Source organism: Aythya marila (genome assembly GCF_965140915.1).
Source record: "Aythya marila genome assembly, chromosome: 14".
NCBI lineage: Eukaryota > Metazoa > Chordata > Aves > Anseriformes > Anatidae > Aythya > Aythya marila.
In genome coordinates this window covers 12,383,628-12,406,091 of record NC_139055.1, presented here as the reverse complement: position 1 = coordinate 12,406,091, position 22,464 = coordinate 12,383,628, and the positions used below count along the sequence as shown (strand labels likewise).

The 22,464-nt window shown below is 41.8% G+C and overlaps 1 protein-coding gene across 6 annotated transcripts in view; it reads left to right on the top strand.

Annotated features, from left to right (window-relative positions):
- The window catches only part of SGCD (sarcoglycan delta), a 293,057-nt gene that overhangs the window by 244,938 nt on the left and 25,655 nt on the right, over window positions 1-22,464 (top strand). For all 6 annotated transcript variants that reach the window (XR_014318478.1, XM_082771715.1, XM_082771717.1 and 3 more), the window contains one exon: window positions 6,184-6,256. Coding sequence is in view for 5 of the 6 variants with exons in the window: in XM_082771715.1 (XP_082627841.1) it covers window positions 6,184-6,256 (73 nt within the window). In the remaining variant the exon portion in view is untranslated. The remainder of the gene's footprint in view (window positions 1-6,183; window positions 6,257-22,464) is intronic.

Below are 22,464 nucleotides of genomic sequence, written 5' to 3'. Positions count from 1 at the left end.
TTTCATTATAAAACAGAGATATGTAATATTCAGGTGTACTCTGGATCTGGAATTATTACTTGAAGAACACATGGAGTGGGAAAGGAAAGCGTCCTTTACAAAGAAAAAAAAAAAAAAAGGAAAGGGAAGGAAAGTGGGGAATGGCTAACCAGGTGTATTTCCACCTGAGTGGAAACCTGATTTTTCTCCCTTCGTGTTCTGTTCACCCCCGAGTGCTGTTCAGCTGATTGCCACCTAACCTTGACAGCAAGAGCATCAATCATTGGTCTAAAAATATCTATTGTGACTTTGCATTTGGACTCTTCTCTCTGTTCCAGCTGATAGCAGTGGAAGTCTAGAGCAACAGTTTTGTACAGAGGGAGCAGGATGTGAGCAGTGTCCCGTCACAATGGCAGGAGCCCAGTTCTGGCTGGAGGGAGACACCTTGCACTAGGGAAGGTGCCAGGACAGTGTCATTCAGCTCAGGAACCTTTGCAGGGCACGGGAAAAACAAAAGGCAGCTGGGCAAGCTCAACTGTTGGTTCCCACTTTCCATTTGTTGGATTTGTTGCTGGCTAAGAAGATGCATGATCTAGCTGAGATGTGCTCCTTTCTTGGGGCATTTGTAATTTCTTTCTCTCCTACAGATTTACTGACATCCAGCCATTACTGAGATCACACCAGAGCCTTTGCCTTGCTGGGATGTTAGTAAACTCCCATATTTTTTCTCACAAAGCTCATGAGATTGATCAGTTAATTCCAAATTGGATGAAGAGGGCTAACGCTTCAAAAGATGCTCTTCAGCAGGAGACTGGTAGACCAACATATAGATACTTAACATAACGCTTCTGCTTTGTTTCAATGCAAAACTGGGATTAAAAATAAATAATAAGAAAAAGTCCAGCTCACTGACTATTTTTGTTGTTTCCACATTGGAAACAGTGAGGGCAGCTTGCCGTGCCTGGCATGTGCTCTGCAGCAAGAAGACAGTGTCTTCATGTGCAAGAACTGAAGCTGCTGAAGCCACGTGTTGGTGGCACTGTAGGCTCCCACAGCAGGTGCAGAGTAGAATGAGGGAGGCAAGAAGAGATCCAGAAGCTGGATGTAACTCCAGCAGCTCACTTGCAGTGGTCCAACCTCAGCCAGGCTTGTCTTTTGGATGTGGCAGTGGGCTTCTAAGAAACCTGAAGTGCCATGGAAAAGTCAGTCTTACCTGGCAGACCTGTTCTCGTGTGGCCTTTCTTTTGATTCTCAAAGAAAAGAAGACAAATGGAAATAAAACCAAACAGAAACAAAACTGAGACTGAACACTGAACATTCCCTTGCTATAAAGCTCTTGCGTTCTGTTCTCACATGAAGTGAACACGTACAGGGGTCTTGGACATTTGTTCCCCAACACCTTATGCACCAGAGAGGAAAAAAAACATTCACAGAGTGAATCTTTATGGAGATTCAGAACACTTTTGGTAGATTCTGTCATATGCTTTATAAGTTCCTGACTGATTGTGTGGAATTAAGTTATTGGGCAGAGAACCAGCTAATGGAAACACATTGATGAAATCATTTTTGAGGGACATTAAATGGAACTTAAAATAAAGCTGAAATGGCTTTATGGATTTTTCAGTCAAACTGTTTATGAACATTTATTGGTGGTAAATTACAGAGTGTCAGAAGAAGGAATCAGTAGGTATGGCTTTTAATAGAAGTCGCTCTGATATAATACTGTGAGAAAGAACAGTTTATTGCTTAGGGATGTATGATACAGTATGTTTAAATACAAATTGAATGATTGTTTTCTCCTAACTGTCTTTGGCCGTTTGCAGGTAAGTTGCCCTTAGCAGCAGCAAGTCTCATAAGCTGAAAAAATATTTTCAGTAGTTTGCAATGAAATGGAAATTTTATACTATGCATTTTTTGTGGTAGATAGCAGATTTTTTAATAATATAACTCAGGAAGCAGACACTGTTATACAATAGTTAATTTAAATTTGCTTTATGCTTAGTAAAGGAAGAAGAAGGATATAGTAGCTTTGCCTGAGAAGGGAAATTGTAACAGCTAATTCTTGAACAGTGGGAGGCACGCATTAGTACTGTTTGCCAAAACCCTCATTCCTTGGGTAGGGAATACTGAAAATATGTCTGTGGGAGTGCAAGACTGGAAGGCACCTTCTGGTCTTCCAAATCCTGTCCCCTCGTTTTGAGATTCCACACCTTATAATCGTGATTTTGTCAAATCTGTTGCTGTCTGTCACATCTACTCTAAGAGAAAAGCTGTTTCCATTTTTTGCTCCCCTGGTGGCTAGAAAACACCTCCTTATCTTCCAAAATATATTTGGGACCAGTTTATTGATATTTGCTTTCGTGCCAACATTGGCCTGTAGCCAGTAGTTCTTTTTCCTTTGTGTTATTTATCCTCCTAGTGTATTTATACACAACATTCATATCCTTCTTTCATTGTCATGCTGCTGAACTAAAAAGTCAAGTCCTTCTAGTCTTTTGTAGGATAGGTATTTTCAATTTCTGATATCAGACAATATTTCCTTTCTCTGCACTTTCCTCAAATGAGGATGAGCTGGAGGCTGCTTAATAGTTCAAGGATTCATTGGTGATTCTTAATAAATGTGATTTTTTATTTTTTTTATGTTTCTATGTTCCCTTTCAGTTTAACGGTTTCCTTCCCTTTGGCCCTGTCCTGCTGCTATGACTCATGAGTAGCCCTTGGCCCCTTTATGGGATGTTCCCATCCAAGAAGCATCCAATATGGAGCAGAAATCCTCACTACTTACTAAGCATATGGCCTTAGATTCATATTTTTATCTTTCACCTTCTCCCTCTCTTCTTCCACTCCCTAAGGTCACTCATTTATTTTTCCATGACATCCCAATCCTCCTCTGCAGACCCAGGATGGCCTAATTCAGTATCGACAGCATATTTCCCCCAAACTTTCCTTCTTTTTGTGCCAAGGCCTTTAGTAAAAATTTTAAATGAGGTCACTTCCTCCAGCCTAACAACTTCTCTTTCAACACAGTCCAGCACTGATGCTATCATAGCCTGGCTGGGGACTTCCATAGTGGCCAAGAGCCAGACTTTGACACAAATGTCCGTATGGAGGACATCTGGGGAGCTGCCGGGCAGAGACTGAGGCTCTTCATTGTGCAAAGAGAGAGGGGTGGTGGCATTGGGCACGCTTGAGGTATATACAATGTCAGGTAGGCCAGAAAAGATTTGAGAATGGATATTTATGGTTTCTCACAGTCCAAGGCAGAACAAGCATCCAGTGAAATCAGCAGGCAGCAAGTTGAAACCAAAAGAAGAACTTCTGCAAAGTATTTAGTCCAGCTGTGAGTTCCTTGGTACAGAACTGGGGATAAATAAAATGATAGTGAGGTTCAAAAAGAGGTGAGAAAAGCTCATTGGTGTCTCTCCAGTGGTCACAGCCAGCTCAAGGTGTCCCTCAGCTGCTGGTAGCCAGAGTCAAGGGAGGCATGGGATGGCTCAGTCCTGGTTCCTCAGCATCCCCTCGTGGCTGCTGTCCTACACAGTGACAGGGACAGGCGGCCCTGTGGGAGAGCTCGTGTTCTTAAGAGGGAATAATAAGAGGTGATACTGTCAAGGCAGTGAGCCTTATCAAGGTAGGTAGCCTTCACTTCTAATTCATATCAAAAGGGTGAAACAAAGATTTGGAAATCTCATTCCTGTTCTCAGTGCGTAAAGGACTCTTCCATGGATTTGGGAATGATGAACAGAGGAAAGGAGGGTGTAAGATCTGTATGAAGGGAAAGGAAAATGAGATGGATGAAAGGAATAAGAGGGTTTCTTTATTTTCGGCCTTCCTGAAATGACTACATCGCAGTCTCCATTGGTTTTGTTTCCAAAGTTACTTCCTGTGTTCAAAAAAAAAAAAAAATGAACATCTGGAAAGTTCCAGGTCATTAGAAATATGCAAAAGTTTTCCCTTATTCTTCAGACAGTTCTGGTTACTTGCAGATCATACACTTAGTGTGTAAAAATGACATAATTACCCGCATAAACAGAGTCATCAAATAAGCAATGCAAGTGGAAAGGGTGCAAGAATATCTATCTGCATCTCTCCAGCTTCACTTTCTCATCTTTCTCACCTCAAAAATCATTGTGCTATTATGCAGATATGTGCAGGCTGCGTCTTTTGCTAAGTTTCATTGCAAAGCTAATAACCAAGGCAATTGTGTGGATAAGCAGAGACTTAAATCATTTGGAAACTGTTGAGAGAGGACAGATCAGATAATAATAACCTTCATGGTTGGCAAGTTACAGCTGCTTTTGACAACTTGTAACAATGAAGACTTATAGTAAAGTTAAGAGCTAAATATCTGTATTGGGCCATAGGATCAATTTCAATTCCCAAGTATAAAGCCTCAAACTTTAGGCTGCTTTTGTCATCTTTGAGATTACTTTGCTGTTCTCTCCGTTAAAAAGTAGGGGTTGCTTTTTGTTTTACAGAGTGTTTATTTTTATTCTGATTTTCATTTAACACAGTGGGATGGTTCGGTTAATCTATTTCACTGTAAGGAAGGAGCAGTCGTGTGGAAGCCACATGTGTTTCTCACCTAGAACAGTAGTTACAGAAGGATGTTGTGTTCGTGTGTTTTGCATCATCTCAGAATATTTTTTTATTCTGTAGTGCTGACTTCCAGAGTAACAAATTTAATAGCACATCTTAAGAAAGATCTCAAATAGTGTATCTAAAAGATCTTGTCAGGATCTGCAGTTGGCACCAATAGCTTTATCAAAGAAAAAATTAAGGATTTTTTTTTTTAATGCCACCGGTAAAGTTTGCATTGGATAATTGGTCACATTGAATCTGAATACAAGACTGTAGGTCCAGATTCAGGAATGTACTTGCTCACTGAGTAGGCAGCTATATTGTAGAGATCAGGAAACATACATTTCTCGTGCACTGGTGTGGGTAAGACTATCATTCACATGTGTTAGCTGTGGAAGTTTCAGTGGGAGCGAGAAAGTGCCGCTGTGCTGCATGGAGCAGTAGTGACACCCCTTGGGGACTCCTGCACACAGCCCTGAGGTCTCGAGTGTTTTAGAAGTGGAATGGGTTCAGAAAAGGAGCGATAAAAAGCCCAAAAATGTGAATCATTCATGTTCACAGGGAATGATTTAGAAGGATGCAACTTTCCAAGAGAAAGTTGAGGTGGTTGGGTCCCCATCAGTAACCAGCTACGGAAGTTGGGGATTTCTGTTCATGCAGGACCCATTGGTTGGCATGCAATGGCACGAGAAAATGTAGTGGCTGAAAGCTGATGTGAGACCAATTCAGGTTGGATACACATTTAAAAATAGGAACAATTAGACAGGAAAGGCTTACCAGAAGATGACATAGGCTGTTTTTGGCTTAAAAATTAAATAGGAAGAGCACATCTTCCTCAAGAGACAGTCACAAAATATGGACCTGATGCAGAAATGGCTGGGTGAAAACATCCAGCCTGTGTAATGCAGGTGGTCATAACAGGGGATCACAGTGGCCTGAAACTCACGAAAGCTGTTTAGTATTACCTAGCAGTTTGCAGCTCGTAATCTAAAAGCACTCATCAAATTGGGATAGTGCTGTCCGCCCCACTGTCTGTACAAGAAAGGGGAAATGTGCAGAAGTTAAATGACTTCTGGGTCTCATGTCAAACCAGTGGCTGGACTGGGACTAGAACCTTGTCTCCTGCTGCATTTCAGCCAGAGAACACCTCCTTTCTTTTCCCCAGGAAAAGCACAGCCTGACCTGAGACACTTCCAGTGACTGAGCCGAAATTTGGTTTTCTCCTTTGAGTATCTCTCAGAGCAAAAGATAATTTCTTGACATGCATGCAGGTTCATTAATGAGGGATGTAGCTGGATTAGAAATCTGGTTACCAAGGGGGTATCTTTTCCAAGCTCACTGCATCAACTGGGTCAGCAAACACTTCACACGCTCAGGGTACAAACAGCTACTTTTTTTTTACAGCCAGGAGTGCAGGTTGCAGGCAACTCCCAGTTGTAATCAAGGCAACCAATTTCAGGTAATCAAGGGCTGGCTTTTCCCGGGGACAGAAGCGATGTGTGCAAGAGAGAAATGGGGTCAGGGAATGGGTTAAATTGCACCTAGGTATGATTTGACAATCACTCCCCTGATAACAGCTTATAATGTTTACAATTTGTCTTCTGTTTTGTTTTGTGATTTCAGGAGCAGAAGGCACAGTGTTCCCTAAATCTATAGAAACTCCCAATGTCAGGGCAGACCCCTTCAAGGAACTAAGGTAAACTTTGGAATATGGTTTAACGGTAACTCAGGGGTACCTTGCTGGAGTTGTGCATATTGCTGGGCATCATTTTTGCTTTTGCACAGGAACTTGGGCTTTGCTTTGGCTGGCATCACCAAGGGGATGCCATGAAAGAGAAGGGATCTTCCATGTTTTTGTCTAATGTGACCAACCTAAGGCAATCATGGGTAATGAGAGCATCGTTTCTCCTCTGTAACACACTCTGCTTGCCCTGAGCTCAGCCTTAACAAAGAAATAGAGGAATCTTTTGCTGATTGTGCAGGGAGGTATGGGAGTCTCTGCTGAATCACAGGGTGTAAAAATAGCCAAAATGGTAATGCTCTCCAGCATTATCTGTCTTGCAGAAATGCAAATCCTCTCTGACCTACACTGGGTCTAGCTGTGCACGTATGTCTCTGCTGAAACTTCCAGAGATACCTCTTGCTGACAGCAGTGTATCAGGAGGGAAAAATCTGCACAGTTCCTGAGAACCAGCTTTCCTACAAATAAATGCTATGCATTATATAAAATAAAATATTAAAAACAAATAAAATATTAAAAAAAAAAAAAAAGAAAAAGAAAAAAGGTCACTACAGGTTAGTTTTGATGACTACTCTCTGGAAAAAAAAAAAAAAAAAAAAAAAAAAAGATCATATGATGACTAAATCTGCAGTGAACCTTCTAGCCAAAAGGGCTGTAGGGGTTTTTCACCAGTGCTCAAATTATTCTTGCTTAGAAAGACAGAAAAAATGGAAGAGGACATCTTGTCTTTATATCTTGGTTTGCAAACACTCCTCTCCTGGAGAATGCTGGGGATAAAATAGTCTTCAGACAGCTGAAGTTGTGTGCAAGCACTGCAGATTTGCTCCGGACGCACAGAGATGGGAGACAACCTCTCATTAACTCTCTCTGCTTTGATACTGGGGGTAGTTGTGGTCCAGCCTAGATTACCGTGAAAGATGAACAACATCCTGGCTGCCTTCCCTTGTGTCTATCACTAGCTTTCAGTTTCTCTCCAGAAACACTCTAATTGTTCCCAATCTGCACTCTGGGGATCACATGTCAGATCAAATGTGCACCAGTGATGTGACTCAGTTCATTATGAAAGTTTGTTCTCTTTCTCAGAGTTTTGTCATAAACACCACCTTGTGGTTTTTTTTTTTCAACATTGGTATACTTCCTTTAAAAAAATAAAGAAGAAATTAGGTCTTTGGTCAGCCTGCTGTGCAGCTGCTGGGGCAGCTCCAGGAGCTGCTGTGGTGGAAGGAGCCCCAGGAGGGCAGGGGAGGGTTGTGCAGGGCACACATGCCCTCCTTTCCTCCAGGAAGAGCAGGCAAATGAAGCACTCGTGAGCTGGGTGGAATTGTGGGTGAGGTTCAAGTGGCAAAGGCTTTCTCACTCAGCCCATCACTGCAGGTATTTTCAGGAAAAGAAAAAAAAAAAAAAAAAAAAGAACAAATAATAAGATCATGTATTGTATAAAATATCCAGCAGCATCAAAATGATTTAGACAATCAGGTCCCATTTCTGGTAGTGATTTAGGTCCAAGTTTGTGCTTGCTTAGGAATTTTCTAAACGTGGGAAGGGAATTTAATCCAAATAAATGTAAGATGTCACATTAGAGGGGACAAATGTAAATTAAAGTAGCCTTAATCTGATTGAGTATGCTCCTGTTCCAAAGAGAATTAAGCTAAATGAAATTGAAATGAATTAATGGTGGTATCCATGCAAGGGGTTGATCAGTATATTCGATCTGCTTTAAATTCTTGTTATTTCACTTGTTCTAAGTAGAAAGCTGTCGGATAACTGGCTTTCTTTGAAATTAGTGGACTGTCTGAAAAAAAAAATCATGTTTTAAAAATCTGGTGATTTTATTTTAAGGGAAAATAATTGAAATTTAGTAGGACTTAACTTTGGAAAAGGACCCAACAGGTCCCAAAATATTTTATGTGCTCCTGAAAATTTTATCTTGGCAAAAGATGGATGCTTTTTCCACCACACTGAAAGGAAAAGAGGCAAGGGTAGCATTGTTTAGAGAAAGTAAGGTTTCCTGAGAGCAAATGCTCTATTCCTCCCCAAACCAAGAACCATCCTTCTCTCTCTACATGTATGCATGCCCAAGTTTGTTGGAGCACTGCCTGCCTCTTAGGTGAAACGGAGCCTGTTGGGTGCAGCACAGAGTTCTTACAGGGGTGACATTCTTTGGCACCTTCCTGTTTTGATAGCAGTGTATGTGCATAATGTGTCCTTTTAGCCTCTTTTAAAAGATGCTGCAGGGAAATGGGACTGAATGAGGTAGCTGCCTACGGGTCTAGAGCTGTTATCTGTTACCACTAGGAAAACAGCATTATAAACATGGACTCAGTGGCTGGCTTGACACTAAAAGACCTTTTCCTGTAATAAATAGGTGACCTTTCTTTCCTCCTTCGGCTGAAGTTCCTGGGAAGAAGGTGCACGGTCTGTTATTGTGGGCTGTCGCCAGCACCACCAACCTCAGTCACTGTTCCTAGACCAAACGGCTAAGATTAGTTATATGATTGATCCATTTGCTCTTTTCAGTGGCGTAGAGACTCCCACTTTTTCTTTAGGAGACTTCAAAATAAGGTGACAACGACTGTCACTAACAGAAAGAGAGGAGACCAACTGCTCCTGTCACTACTGGGAGTTAGACCATCTGTATGTCTTCCTTCCCTTCCTCCTCTACTTAACAGACAGACTGATTTCTCCTTCGACACAGGCAGTATGCCATCATGCCAATCATTTCTGCTTCTTTCCTTCTTTTTCTCCCATACCCCACAGCCCTTCCGTCATGCCCAAGTGTCACAAAGACTGATACACTCCAAGCGATGGCATATATATTCTCCATAGACTTTCTGTCCCCGCTTAGCTGATGAACGATCTTTAGTTCATATAGTCCCAATTCCTTTATTAGTAACTGGCTGCTCTACAAGGTGGCCACGTTCCTGGAGAACAGACAAGGTATCTGTCCTCTCAGAGCACTAGTAGGCTCTGTGTGGTTCTTTTTTTCTATGTGCCCTTTTAAAAATACTTTGGTCTACAGTGGTTTAGATGGAGGAAATTCATGTGGCAATATGTGCTCAGCTTTTTCTTACGTGCTAATCCCATATGAGAGCTGTAAGGCTGCAGGAATTGGTCAGGTGCTGGTTTGACCCAGGTCCAAACTTTGCTGCTGTCTTCTCAGGAGATTTTCCATGATTCCCATGCTACAGAAAGGCTCATGTGTCCCAAAACAAGAATCCTACACAGCCCAGTACCAGTTGTAGTAGGAATGGCAGAGCTCATAAATGCCCTGTTAAATGCAGGGGTGGGTGTTATTAATAGTTCATATTTTCTTTGTTGTGATCTAGAGTGTTCTTTAATAACTACTTTAGAGTAGAAATATATGAAAAACTATTAATAAACTTTTGTGGATACTTTCATGTTTTTACTTGCTGAAATTCTTTTTAGACTGCTAAAAGTTTTGGTAGTTGTTCATTGGGTTGTAAACTTGTCAAAATAGTAAAAATGAAAGCATACAAATTCAAATTATGTTCTTTTTTTTTTTTTTTTTTTTTTTTTTTGGACCACTTACAATTCAGTATCATTCCAGAAGAGTTTAGGGGAAGGGTTTGGGAGATTTGTTTGGAGCACTGAAATATTTCTAGCAATCTGTATCGACTCATTAAAATGCAAGTTGGTGTCCTTATGATTGCCTATATATAAAGGTTGAATTCCTGATGCCCTTTTCTCACGGGATGGTTTAAATAGAGCCCAAGTAACTTGGTGGGAGCCTGTCCTGAGAGCCTCACCTTGACACTGACAGAAATCACCAGACCTCTGCTATTTGTCTTCTTCCAAAAAGGAAGAATTATATATTAAGGAATGTATCAGAAGTTGTCTGACAGTCACAAGTTCAGCACCTCCACTGCCACTGAGACATCCTTCGAGGTGAACGATAAGGGGTAGACTAGCTGATGAGGAGGAAAATAATTGGTGGGTAGGTAATTAAAAAGTGAGTTGCCCGATACAAGAAAAAAACATCAGGAGGGTGATACTAAGCTGCTAAGTGCTGGAAGCTAGGAGGACGTATGCTGGATGGGTGCTGTGTAATACCATCTGTCCCTGGCTCCTGGTAAGATCCAGTGCCTGGGCTTGGTGAACCCTTGTAGTGACACAGGGTGAGAACGTGTGGGCTTCATCTGCTGTGAGAGGCACCGGGAACGTGCCTCCTCAACCCAAACTCCCTCGTTCAGACACAGGGATAGGTATCAACCCCATGGCCAGGTCGTGCCAAGCAGGGGCACCTGGAGTGCGTTGCTGGAAACCTGTTTTAGGGCATTTCTGTTCCCAGAGTTAAATAAAAAGAAATCAGCATGCAGTTCTCTCCACGAGGAGCAAGCACAGACCTGGAGTACATATGCTGTTATTGTAGGTTAAAAAAAATGCAGTAAACTGCTTATCCAAGGCCAGGAAACAAATGGATGATTTTTTTTTTATTATTATTTTTTTCTGTAATACACAAATATAGTTAAGGGAGAATTAATCCCTTGGGCATGAAGGGGTAATTTTTGACCAAAGTTAATTATGAAGCACTGAAATTACCAAATGGCAGATGAAATGCACTTGCAGTTTGATTTTATTAGTGCAATTCTACCTTAACATGTACAGTACTGAACTATCCAAATAGTCCAAGTGAGACCTATTGTACCAAAAAGCAATTTAAATACAGTGCTTAGCTAATGTAACAATAGTCGTTTTGTAAAATAATAATTCTTATCGAATTAGGGTTTCTCTCAGCTGTGTTTCGCAAAGCAGCAGAGACATTTTCAATAAGTACGAACACAAATAATGTTTCTGTCTAAAGCCCAGTACATTAATGAAGATTAAGAGAGCAAAAATTAGAGAGGGGGGAGAGAATTGTATAAAAGAGGAAGTATTTGGTGGGAAACATGTCGTTTTTAAAGAGTAGTGTGTGATCCTGAAACATAGTTTAGTTTACAAGAAACACTTGGGGATTTCTGTCAGGTGTCAGCAAGGGAAAAATGGTAGAAAAATGGTCATTTTAGCTTTGTATCTAACTGGTGTTATTTTTGGACTGATATGCCAGAAAGGATGCAATTATTTTCTCTGTTATACCAGTGCAATCCCAGTAATTTTGGCAGTCCTACCAGCTTAAACTACAACAGACTTTTGCCTTGGAATGAGCTTTACTTTCCACTTTGTAAGAAATATGTGATAACTATTTTAATGTGACACAGCTAGGGCAGGATTTATAACACTATCTCCATTCAAGTCAATGCAAACCTGTCAGTGTACAACTGAAATGAGAGAACAGGTTCTTCATTTCTAAACTTCAAGCTAATTTAAGTGGACCCTGATGAGTGTCTTTTGAACAGCAGAAGTCCTCATCACTCCTAGACAACTAATCTAGGAGACCGTGTGCAATCTAACAATTTTCTCATGACAGCTAAAGCTTCCTGAAGAACTTGCTATTGGATGAGACTTTTCCAGAGTGGCATTCACACTGATTTCACAGCCACAGCCACTTTGCTTTAGCCTTTCCTCCTGTTGACATCCCTTCAAAGCTGCTGCCCATCCATCTATTATAGAAGACAAGCCACAGCCCTCCCAAGTCAAAGGGAGCCTTTCCATAAGGCTTCTTGTGGATGGTGTACTGAACGCTTTACACAATGCATTTGATATAAGGCTTGGGGTTAAGGAGGCAGTTGCTTGCAGGGGCTTTCCATCTGGTAGAATATTCCCATTGCAGAGGGGACTTGCTGTTCCCTCTTGTTGCCCCAGCAGATCTCCTCTTAATGACTGTCACCTCTTTCACACCCAGCATTAGACAAGGGGGTTAGCTCTTGGTGTGTTTTCCTTCCTTATTTTTAGCAGGTGAAGCCTAGAAACAGATCAGATAATCAGGAGGCACACACCTGGCAAATGGCAGAGGCATTGACGGAGCTTTGCTGACTTATCCCAGCTGTATAAATCATGGCACTGCCCTGCTCGCTGTGCTGCTAATAGGATCTGTCCATAGACAGGCAGATCCTTTTCAAGGAGGGCTAATGGACAGTGAAAGCAGGCTTGGCAGGAAAGTGAGCCTGGCATAAAGGTGCTTCGATTGCTGAAGTAAAAAATGAGATCGACTCAAACTAGGAAAAAAAAGAAAAAGAAGTCAGACTTTGTGGTTGAGCAACCTGAAGTTGGGTGCATGGCTCCTTTCAGATGTAGTTGTGTCCTCTGTGCTGCAGCGACGTGTGGGTGCAGGTCTGTGGGCACAGGAACATCCACCAGAGCTACGTGGCCCTTCAGTGAAAACAGAAGAGTGGGAACAGGGAGGTAAGGGGCAGATTTCTAAATTAAGTTGCTGCCAAATGGCATAGCGTATGGGGTAGACAGCAATGGAAATCTCTTATTTGGTGGTTGGTTGGAGGATATGCAAGGTTCCTCTCCCTTTGTATGTATTTAAGGAGCATAGTCATAAGTGTATGCTTATTACATTTCTCTAGTCAGAGACCAAGGCAACTTTTCCTGGTCTCTGAACAAAATAGCACAGCTTGGTTCATTATTTTCCTTCTGCATTTATTCCATAGGGGTTTCCTAATGCAAACAGTCTTTTTTTCTGGGAAATATTAATCATCAATCCTGCGTGTTATCTCAGACTGAATATCTTTCGTGCATACAAGATCTGTGTCCTGCCTAGGTGTGTTACGCCTGTGATTGTCATTAGCTTTCAACAGCAGAATATCACTTGCTCTGTAATCAGAGCATTCATCTAACCTTCGAGTGGCGTTCGCAAAGCTGTACAAGCCAGAAGTCCTCTGGGACTTGAGAGAAGCCCTATCAGTGTTAGTAATCTGTACAGTCATATCCACATCCATCCACTTGAATAACAAAAATGTAAGCTGTTTTTCCTTTTTTTAACTCTCTGTGCAGCACATCACTAACCTTGAGTAGAAAATAGATGCTAATAAATGCGAGGTCTTAAAAATGTGAATTATAGCCATTTCACACTTCATGGCAGACTCACACTGGTGAAATGGCTTAATACTTAATTACAATGCTTGTCCTTCTCTCAAGTGCAGATGACATTCCTCAGATAGATTTTTTAATGACATCTGTGGAAATAAGTTGAGAAACTAATTAGTTATTCATATAATACAGAGTATTGGCCGTGTTCTGATTAAAAGGATGTGGTGACACCCGGCTAAAATGATGTATCTTTCTGGTAGTAGTTTAGTCTGCTCCCTGAGGTGATGTTTTTTTGGAAGGTCTTAGAGAAAAAGATAAAAATACCCCCTAGCCTCTGCAACACAAATGTTTATAAAAGACATTGCCTTTCATTTATATTTTGCTAATGATTAATCAGGGCTACTCCGGTCAGGAGCAGCATACCTCACTGCTTGTGCCCTAGCAGGAATGCCTGGTCTGCAGGCTCTAAGGACCATTTTTGCAGTGTTGACTTTAATGGGATCTGTAGGTTATTGACTAACTGCAGCCGTAAGCCTCCTGAAAGCGATCATTAGACAACTACCCAGAGAGAAGGGCCAGCAAGCCAGCATTTGTTTCAGTGCAAGGTGGGCAACGAGTTTGCCTTGCAGCAGAGCCTTGCCAGTGCTGCATTAACGTGGGGTAACTGGGAGGTGGTGGGCTGTGAATCAGCTGGTGTGCTGGTGTGGGATGTGGCATTTGTAATACTCTGTGAGAGTCTCAATAACTATTGTTTTAGCATAATATTTGCGTTTAGAAAAGAGCTATTGGCATCAAGGATTTTGAGCATGAAATGCAGAAGTAAACAGAAAGGAGACAAGGAAAGCATCTTACCCACCTGTGGTCCCAATCCCATCTTTAATTCTTTTGCAAATAGTGTGATATTTAGGATGTAATCATGTTCAAAATGACTGAATAGCTCTGAAGAGAATGAGATTTTCCTTTGAACATAGTTCTTATCTCAAAGAAATGAGAGGGATATAATCCACTGAGCACCATGTTTGCTTTTGGGTAGAAAAACTCCTGGCTATCTTCAATATTTCTCCCTATCTTTTTATATTTCTCTCCAGCTGTGTATCTTGCATTTCTAAAACCTGAAGTGAAGAGCAAAGCAGGCAAAATAAAAATCTTTGCCTTACTCAGCACTCAGTACTTGCCTTTAAGGAAGGACTATCTCCCCACTGAGCCTTTGCACGTGAGCCTGGACACCCTTTCACAAACCAAAGCCAGCTCCCACAGCCATGCAGAGCACAGCATGGGAATCACAGCTGGGGTTTCACTGCTGAAGAGCAGCAGTTATCAACCAGCTTCCTGAAACCCGAATGTTTAATACGGACTCCTCATTAACCTGGTACAAAATAGGAAAGGACAGTTTAGATGCTTTCCTGCCCAAGTGAGAAGATGCTGGGTATTTTTTTTCCTACTGCTTTCTGCTCATGCCTGAGGGCTTGGCTGTATCAAGGCAATAGCAGTTATTATTTAGTGTGAGCGAGGTACTTCGAGCTGTATGAGTCCATTGTGATTAAAAAGAACACTTGTACAAAAACATTAATTGTACTTTAGACTGGAGACAGGAATTGATAGCTGTTGTATAACTATATTAAAGAGAAGACAAATGTATCTATAACTATAATGGGATTCTTTCTTTTGAAAGCAGTACTTTGTATACTTATTAAGAGAAATCATAAATATTCACTGTGCCTACAGAATCTTTATTCTCAATTTATGGGTCATATGTAATAGAGTTGTTTTGTTTAGGCCAGACAGGGTGACTGTGTTGTTTCCTCATTACTTGAACTGATTTTATCTTCTTAATGTGCAGTGTGCTGCTGCTCTGCTCCTCATATATTATATAAATCCATACTATATTTTGCAGCATGGATTTATCCCATAGGTTTATGCGGCACCTCTGGCAGCTTTGAATAATAATAATTTCCTACCAAATGGCATGGCTGAGGTCATACTACAGGAATGTCACTCCTTGCTTTCAGATGGTGTTTGGACTCAATTCTGCCTCTCTCACAGACGCAGTGCATGTCTGATGAGAACCCATTTCTAAATATGACTCAATAGTCAAACTCATGTCCCTTAGGCAGCAGGGCAGTACTTAGAGCAAGAAGGGGGCTTGCTTGGCTTTCTGCAGCGTACCATGCAAGCCCACCATCAGAAGTAATTGCCATATTGTCATTGCACTTCGTAAGGCGCATTGCAAGGGAGGCTGTCATTTTGCCTTTAGGCAAATCATAGCAATTCCCATGGGCAGGAATTGAAAATACATGTGCAGATTCAGCTCAGAAAACAGGATCTTTACTTTTTCTGTACACACACCTTACAAATGCTGCATGGAAAGCGTCAAATCATAAGTGGTGGAGCTGATTGTGTTTAGATCCTGCAAGCATTCACACTAGAACCCAGTCTTGGTGGCCAGTTAGCCCATCCTGAACAAGCTCTCAGGCCTCCAATTGAATTAGCAGATGATAGCCATAAAGTAAATAGGGGAAGCAAATGCATAATGAAGTTGTGGATGTGTTATCACAAGATGTTCTGCACATTGGATAAATTATTAGAAGGATTACACTCTCGCTCTTCTTCTCACACACCTTCCTCAAGAACATGTTTCTGCCTGCTTCTGTCAGAGGCTGGATGGACCTCACAGCTAACTGCCAAAATTACCAAGCTTTATCCATGTCTGTCTCGATCTCTACTGGAAGGTTATTAGGATTTCTTCCATCCAGCAAAGGTGTTTCCTGAAAGCTGGATTGATCTGTGAGGTACCACCATGAGCAATCAGGTCCTGCTCATCATCCATTTCAGCTTTGCATCTTTGGGGATCCCTACACAACTCATAGTTGCTCCCATGCCCTCTACTTCATCCATAAGAATAATAATATATTATTAGTGTGTGACCAATATCTGCGTGCTCTTTCTGTGTTCAGGAGTGAGTTGGCATAGTGGTGTTACACTGGAGGTAGTTGGTGAACCATCTTGTCACTTTTGCATGCTCATACTCCATGAAGAGAAGAACTGGAAATGCATCAGCTACTTGTTCTGGCAGCACAGGCAGAAGCTTGCAGGTGGTTCCTCTTTCTCTTTCCCATCTTAGAAAAGTTGAGAGCCCAGGGACTTCACCATCTTATTTGCAGATTCTGATGATGCCTCTGAGATTGGCAGTCATGAGTTCTTGTTCACAGCTGAATTGGGATTAGTGTCACCAGCTTAAAAAAAAATAAAAATAAAAAATGACCAATACCAAATGCAAAAGCACCATATTAAAGGTAGAGCATTGCTGGTCTTTACTGAAAGCCAAACTGCCAGCCGCCATTTCTTCCAGCAGCAGATGTGGCTGCTATAAATACAAACCTCAATACCTACGCATGGGTTTGCTGGCAGATAAAATAATGTTTCACTTCAGCTGCATGAGGACATGGTGTCCTTGGATAGAAGAAGTCAAACTCATAAGCATGTATTTCACACAGTATTGTATGGCTTTGGGTTCATGCAGGAAATGAGGAAGCAGAAATGCGATTACAACTCAATAACAGCCAGAAAGTAGGTGAGTGTCTCCAAGAAAGCCTGAAAAACACACTCAGAAATGCAGCTCAGTTCTCCAGAGAGGAGAAACAAATTTCCCGGGGTGTGGGCAGTAGCTGCAGAAGGAAAAGAGTTTTCTCCCAGGGCTAGACTAACACGAATAGGTGTCAGGCTCATGGGACCCAGCAGCTATTTCACCAGCTGAAACTCTCCATCTAGGCTGCAATTCTTCCTGTTGTGTTGAATTGACGTTGGTTCATGAGTTCTCTCTTGTCTTTCACAATACAAAAAGGAAAACACATTCTCTCCCTCTTTCTCTGGTTTCATGTCATTAAGGACGGCTGTGGGAAGACTGGCTGAGGACATGTTATAAAGTGACACTGGGGAATCAAGCAAGAAAGTAAACCAAAAAAAAAAAAACAACAACTTAGGCCATCAAGGATCATAAAAGAGGTTGTAAAGCAGAGGGGAAATGGCCTCCTGGTGGGTTTGAGAACAGCTGAGAGGGCTGGATAATGAAGGGATGTGCTGCTGTAAGGAGATGTTCTTTGCCAGTGAACTCAGTGAAAATCTGCTTATATTTGATATAATAAGTGCAGAAAGCAAGTCAGAAAGGGTTTATGCTGCTATTGCTGAACTGTGTGGCAGTGATAAAAATATGTCATGTCCTGTCCACTTCCTTAAGTATTACACATTTTAAAAGACAGAGAAGGAAGTGAAGTAAAATGTCTTTTTTTTTTTTTTTTTTTTTTTTTTTTAGAAAGGATTTGTTGTCTTAACTTTAATGAAGGAATAATAAATATAAATGGATATTCGTAGAAGGTTATTACAGCTGTTCATTTTGATCGAAAATATGCAGTATCTTCTCAAGCTATGCCAGAGGTTAAAGATTGTTATTGCTTCCTAAGGTTTCTGAAATTAAATTCTCTCTCTTATGACCTACAAGGTATGGTTGATTGAAAATGTGTGCATGTGAAATGGTTTGTAATAAATTCATATTGCAATTAAAAGTCTCTTTAGAAAACAGGCTATCATACACCAATCAGCTGAGGAGCTGTCTCTAAAAGATCATAGAATCATTAAGGTTGGAAAAGATCTCCAAGATCATCTGGTCCAACCATCACCCTACCACCAGTGTCACACACTAAACCATGTCCCTAAACGCCAGGTCCAACACCCCCAGGGACGGTGACTCCACCACCTCCCTGGGCAACCCGTCCCAATGCCTGACTGCTCTGTCTGGGAAGAAATGACTCCTCATTTCCAACCTGAGCCTCCTCTTCCCCAGACTAAACAACCCCAGCTCCCTCAGCTACTCCTCACAGGCCTTGTGTTCCAGGCCCTTCACCAATTCTTCATTAGCCCCTTTTTTTAAGATACCTGACAGGTGGGAGGTATGTGTGGTGCCTCATCTCTCAATATTCCCCAGATAAACCATGCAGCACGCTGTGGTTTTAATTTATTAAGAGCAATTAATTTGTATTATTTCTTTCTTTATTTATTGTGATGGGGAAAGCCACTGCTACAGCAATGGATGGGACAAGGCATGATACTGAAAGGAGGGAATTCTTGAATGCGTTACTGCCTTTTTATTGAGGTAACTAAGGCTCCATAGGGCCAGCTGATGACAACACCGTGTGGAGGGGATGTTTTTCCCCAGTGAGCTTCTACACAGGGAAGCTGACAAGCACATGAAGCGTCTGGAACCACCACTTCTACACACAGCAGGGTGCGTTTACCCCTGCCCCCTGATCTCCCTCCTCGTTTCAGAGGCACAGCGCCAGGGCCCGGCTCTTCCAGCGCGGGGCCGTCCCTCACCACACCCGGGCTCCCTCCTCCTCCCCCCTCCGGGGCCGTTCCCTCAGTGCCCGCCAAAACGGCCCGCGGTGACGTCACGCCCCGCTGAGGGGGGAAGCCATTTCGTATAAGCCTGAGGGCTTTGGTTCTGGAGGCTGTGGTGCTTCCAGAGCGATCGCTGGACTTTTATCCGGTTTATATATATCTAATTAATTACAAATGACATTTCTGACAGATACTCTCAGGGTACAGAAACTAAGTCCTTCATAACCACCATTTCTGCCTAAACCCTCCACACGACTCAGTGCGAGGTGATCAATTCTTGTTCCTGCAGGGCAAAAAAGCCCATCCTGAGAGGGTTGTGCCAGCTTCCGGCAACGTTTTTCTGTTCCTCACCAAATCTAAAACCTTTAGGTCATAAAGCAGACATTGGCTTCTTTCATTATAATTTTTCAAGTACAGAAACTGTGGTAATGTGGGATTATCTGTGTGTTTTGTGTTAGTATTGACACAGTAAATCCTGCAGGCAACACTTTGCCTGTATTCAAAAAAAAAAAAAAAAATCCCATTTAAGTTATGAGGTAATGATGTATCTACACACCCAGTAAATGTCTTGATTTTATGGGTTCTTAGTTTAGCAATGGGGTTATTGTTTAATCTCTGCATCCACTGGGATTGTTCTGAAGAGTGAGAGGACCAAGCAATGACTTTGTCAGAAAATTTTGCAGATCTCTGAGATGCATGGCATTCAAGCAACACCACACCAGGAGTCTAAATCTATGAGTATAGAGGTTAGTTACAGATATAAAGAATAAATCAAGCAATAAAAGATGCCTATAAAAAAAGGATGTTGCCTCTGAAATGAAGACACTCCAGAGTTCATCATAAACCTCTGACATGCATTCAGTCACTGCCTGCTGTCACAGTCTGAAATTCATTTCAAGGTGCTTGCATATTTTATGCTGTAACCTCTAATAAATACGTACACATTTTCAATGATGTTGCATCATACTTTGTGAACTGATGTGCCATGAAAGGGGAAGCCGTGTCAATGCAATGGGAGTTCTGCAGGCAGAGGCGCACAGACACACATTAAAAATGTTTCCCTGACTGGTGCAGTATGTCAAAATGTCTGTGCGATACCAGAGAGAGTGTTGCTTTCATAATCATCCATTTGAGGAAGCTTTCCTCTGGCTGGATGCAAGTTCTCTGTTTCTGAGGGAAGCAAAACACATACTATTGCTGTAGTGTCTGGCTTCCCTAGTCTAGCCTATGGTAGGTAATGGCTCTGGCTAACCTGCCAGTGTGACTGAGGGATTTAATAACAAATAAAATACTCTTTCATTTTAGCATTCTGTCACATATATATATATGTTTGTTTTTGTTTGCATTGTGTTTTTAAGTAGAGTGATGAATAGCAAAATTAGCCTTCAAGAGCTAGGCTGAAATTTTGACTGAGCCGCCATATGCTTGCACATAATGGTTCTCTCACTCCCCAAATGGAGATTATGGCTTTTTTGAAAGAATAACTACAAGAGTTTTGTAGGACTAACCCTTAAAAATGCTGTCCCGTAATTTTTAGAAGCTGTCAAGAATTAGAAGTGTGACATTGATTTATGGAGATAACCTGGCCACTTCTGAAGAGTTTCCTTCTTCTCAGAGAGCAGTATTCTGAGAGGCTGCTGGTGTCTGTGTTACCCAACAGAATCCCTCAGCCACTCTCACTGTGTTCTGCTGCAGTCGGAAAAATGCGAAGTTCTTCCCAAGAATGTCATTTTCTATAGTTTAAAAAGTGCACCTTCTCAAAGTACAAGAGAAATTAAGAGTGAAGAAGAGCAGGCAATAATTATTTATTACTAGTCAACATTTCCAAAAGTAACTTAAGGCATTTGAGCACCTAATTTGAGAGATTCATTTTTTATAGTACTTATTTTTCAACATATGATGGTTCATACTGTGTAAATATCAGAGGGCCACAAGCTGGTCAAATTTAAAAAAAAAAAAAAAGAAAAAAGAAAAAAAAAGAATGTTGGCCAAGTCTGGCACTTCCTACTTGGTTAAAAAAATAAACAAAAAAGAGGAACCAAACTTGGAAAGGATAGCTGATGCTTTAAGTGCTTGTGGTCACTATAGGAATGTGCAGACCTTGCAAATCTGTCTCAAGTACTTGAAAAATGATGGGATCTACTTTCAGTGAAAGGCTAGAGGCATCAGGAAGAGACCAGGTCACTGTATGAGAGTGGTACAGTGTCTCCTGTGACATGGCACTAAGCTTCTAATAAGAGATCATGTAATCTTAAAAACATGTCAGAATTATCATTGTTGGTTGGGTTGTCGTTTGTTTTACAGAATGATGTGTATGTATAAAAAGTCCTGAAAAGGAGTAGCAAGGGAAAAGTGATGTCTTGTATTAATTTTATTGGTTTTTCTGGTTTATTTTGGCATTCAAGTTACCACAGTAGCAATCTCTGAAGAATTTAAAATAATATGAATTTCAGACATTGGGTATTGTACGAGGTATATAGACAGTATGGATTCAGCATTTCTTTCCAGCTGAATAATTGCTTTATCCTGGATGGTAGAACAGCTCCAGTGGTGAACCATATTTCCAGTGTCAAACATTAATACACTCATGCAGATGGCGAGGCTGTGTTGCTTTACAGACTTATAACTTTGAGTGATCTGTGGGCAATGCCAGGTTTGACCACGTGGAAATTCCCTTCCTCTGTGATGTATCAGGCCCAGATCGCCAGGGAGCAGATGAAGCTGTGGAGTGCAAAGCCCCAGCAGCGTGTGGACAGGCAGCCAGTGAGCACACCACGCTGTGCTATTAAGCAAGTCACTCAGAAATATACTGGCAGCTTCGCCATTAGTACTGCTATACTTTTCCTGCTGTGCACTGTGCTAATATAAATATTCCCAAGCTGCTTTTATATATACTCAGGCCACCAGCATGTGTCCGAGCTTTTTTTTTTCCTGAAACTACCTTTTTTATATTCAAATGGGAGAGTTTAGAGCTATTTGAATTCTATTTCTCTATTCACAGCACAAAGCAGAGTGAGAGCTGGATGTCACAGTGGCAGGACAAGCTGCATTCCTGTCCCTGAGTGCACCCACCAGGCCTTTACCCTTCTGGAGCAGGGCGCCAGAATCCTGCCATTTCCAGACCAAACCCTGTGACAGCACTGAGTGCACGGTGCAGAAATAACCACACTGGCTTTGGCACTGGAAGAGGGGCAGCACAGGTACCTGGCAGCACTGTGTGGGATAATTTAGCCTCCCACATCGTGTGTTGTTCCACGTAGAAACATTCTCCATCCATCAGGCCTGCCTGCCCCATGGCTGTAACTGAGCTCAAGGGCTGGAGTTCCTGCTCCTTGACAGCAAGTGTTCACAGCACAGAAGTCCCAGGCACGACTAGTAGCTTTGTCATCTCCAGCAGCAGAAAGGACTGGAGAATTTGCCTCAGAAGAGGTCTCATTTGCCAAGCCAAGTGCCTACAGCGTAACCTAGTCCACTGTCTTTGTGGAAAGCAAATATAACAATCCTTTCCACCATGCCCAGCAGTGTTTATCTTCCAGGTTGACTGCCTGCAGTGACATTAGTGTCCCCAGAGCTTCTGAACTTAATCATTTCCAGTTGCTGCTTGCCTGCTTGAAGCAGTCCTGGTCCACCCTCCAGTGTGTTCTTCCTGCCAGTCACTATGGGAACAGCAATCAAAGCTCGTATTTATGGCTCTGTAGATGTCCAAGGTCACAGAGCACAGGTCTAGTGGGAACAATTAAAACAGGCCTGTCCAGTTACATCTCTTGAAGCTCGCCCCACATTATACCTCTAACTAGAGCAGTAAAGTTAAACCAGCATGACTGTCAGGATGTGACTGC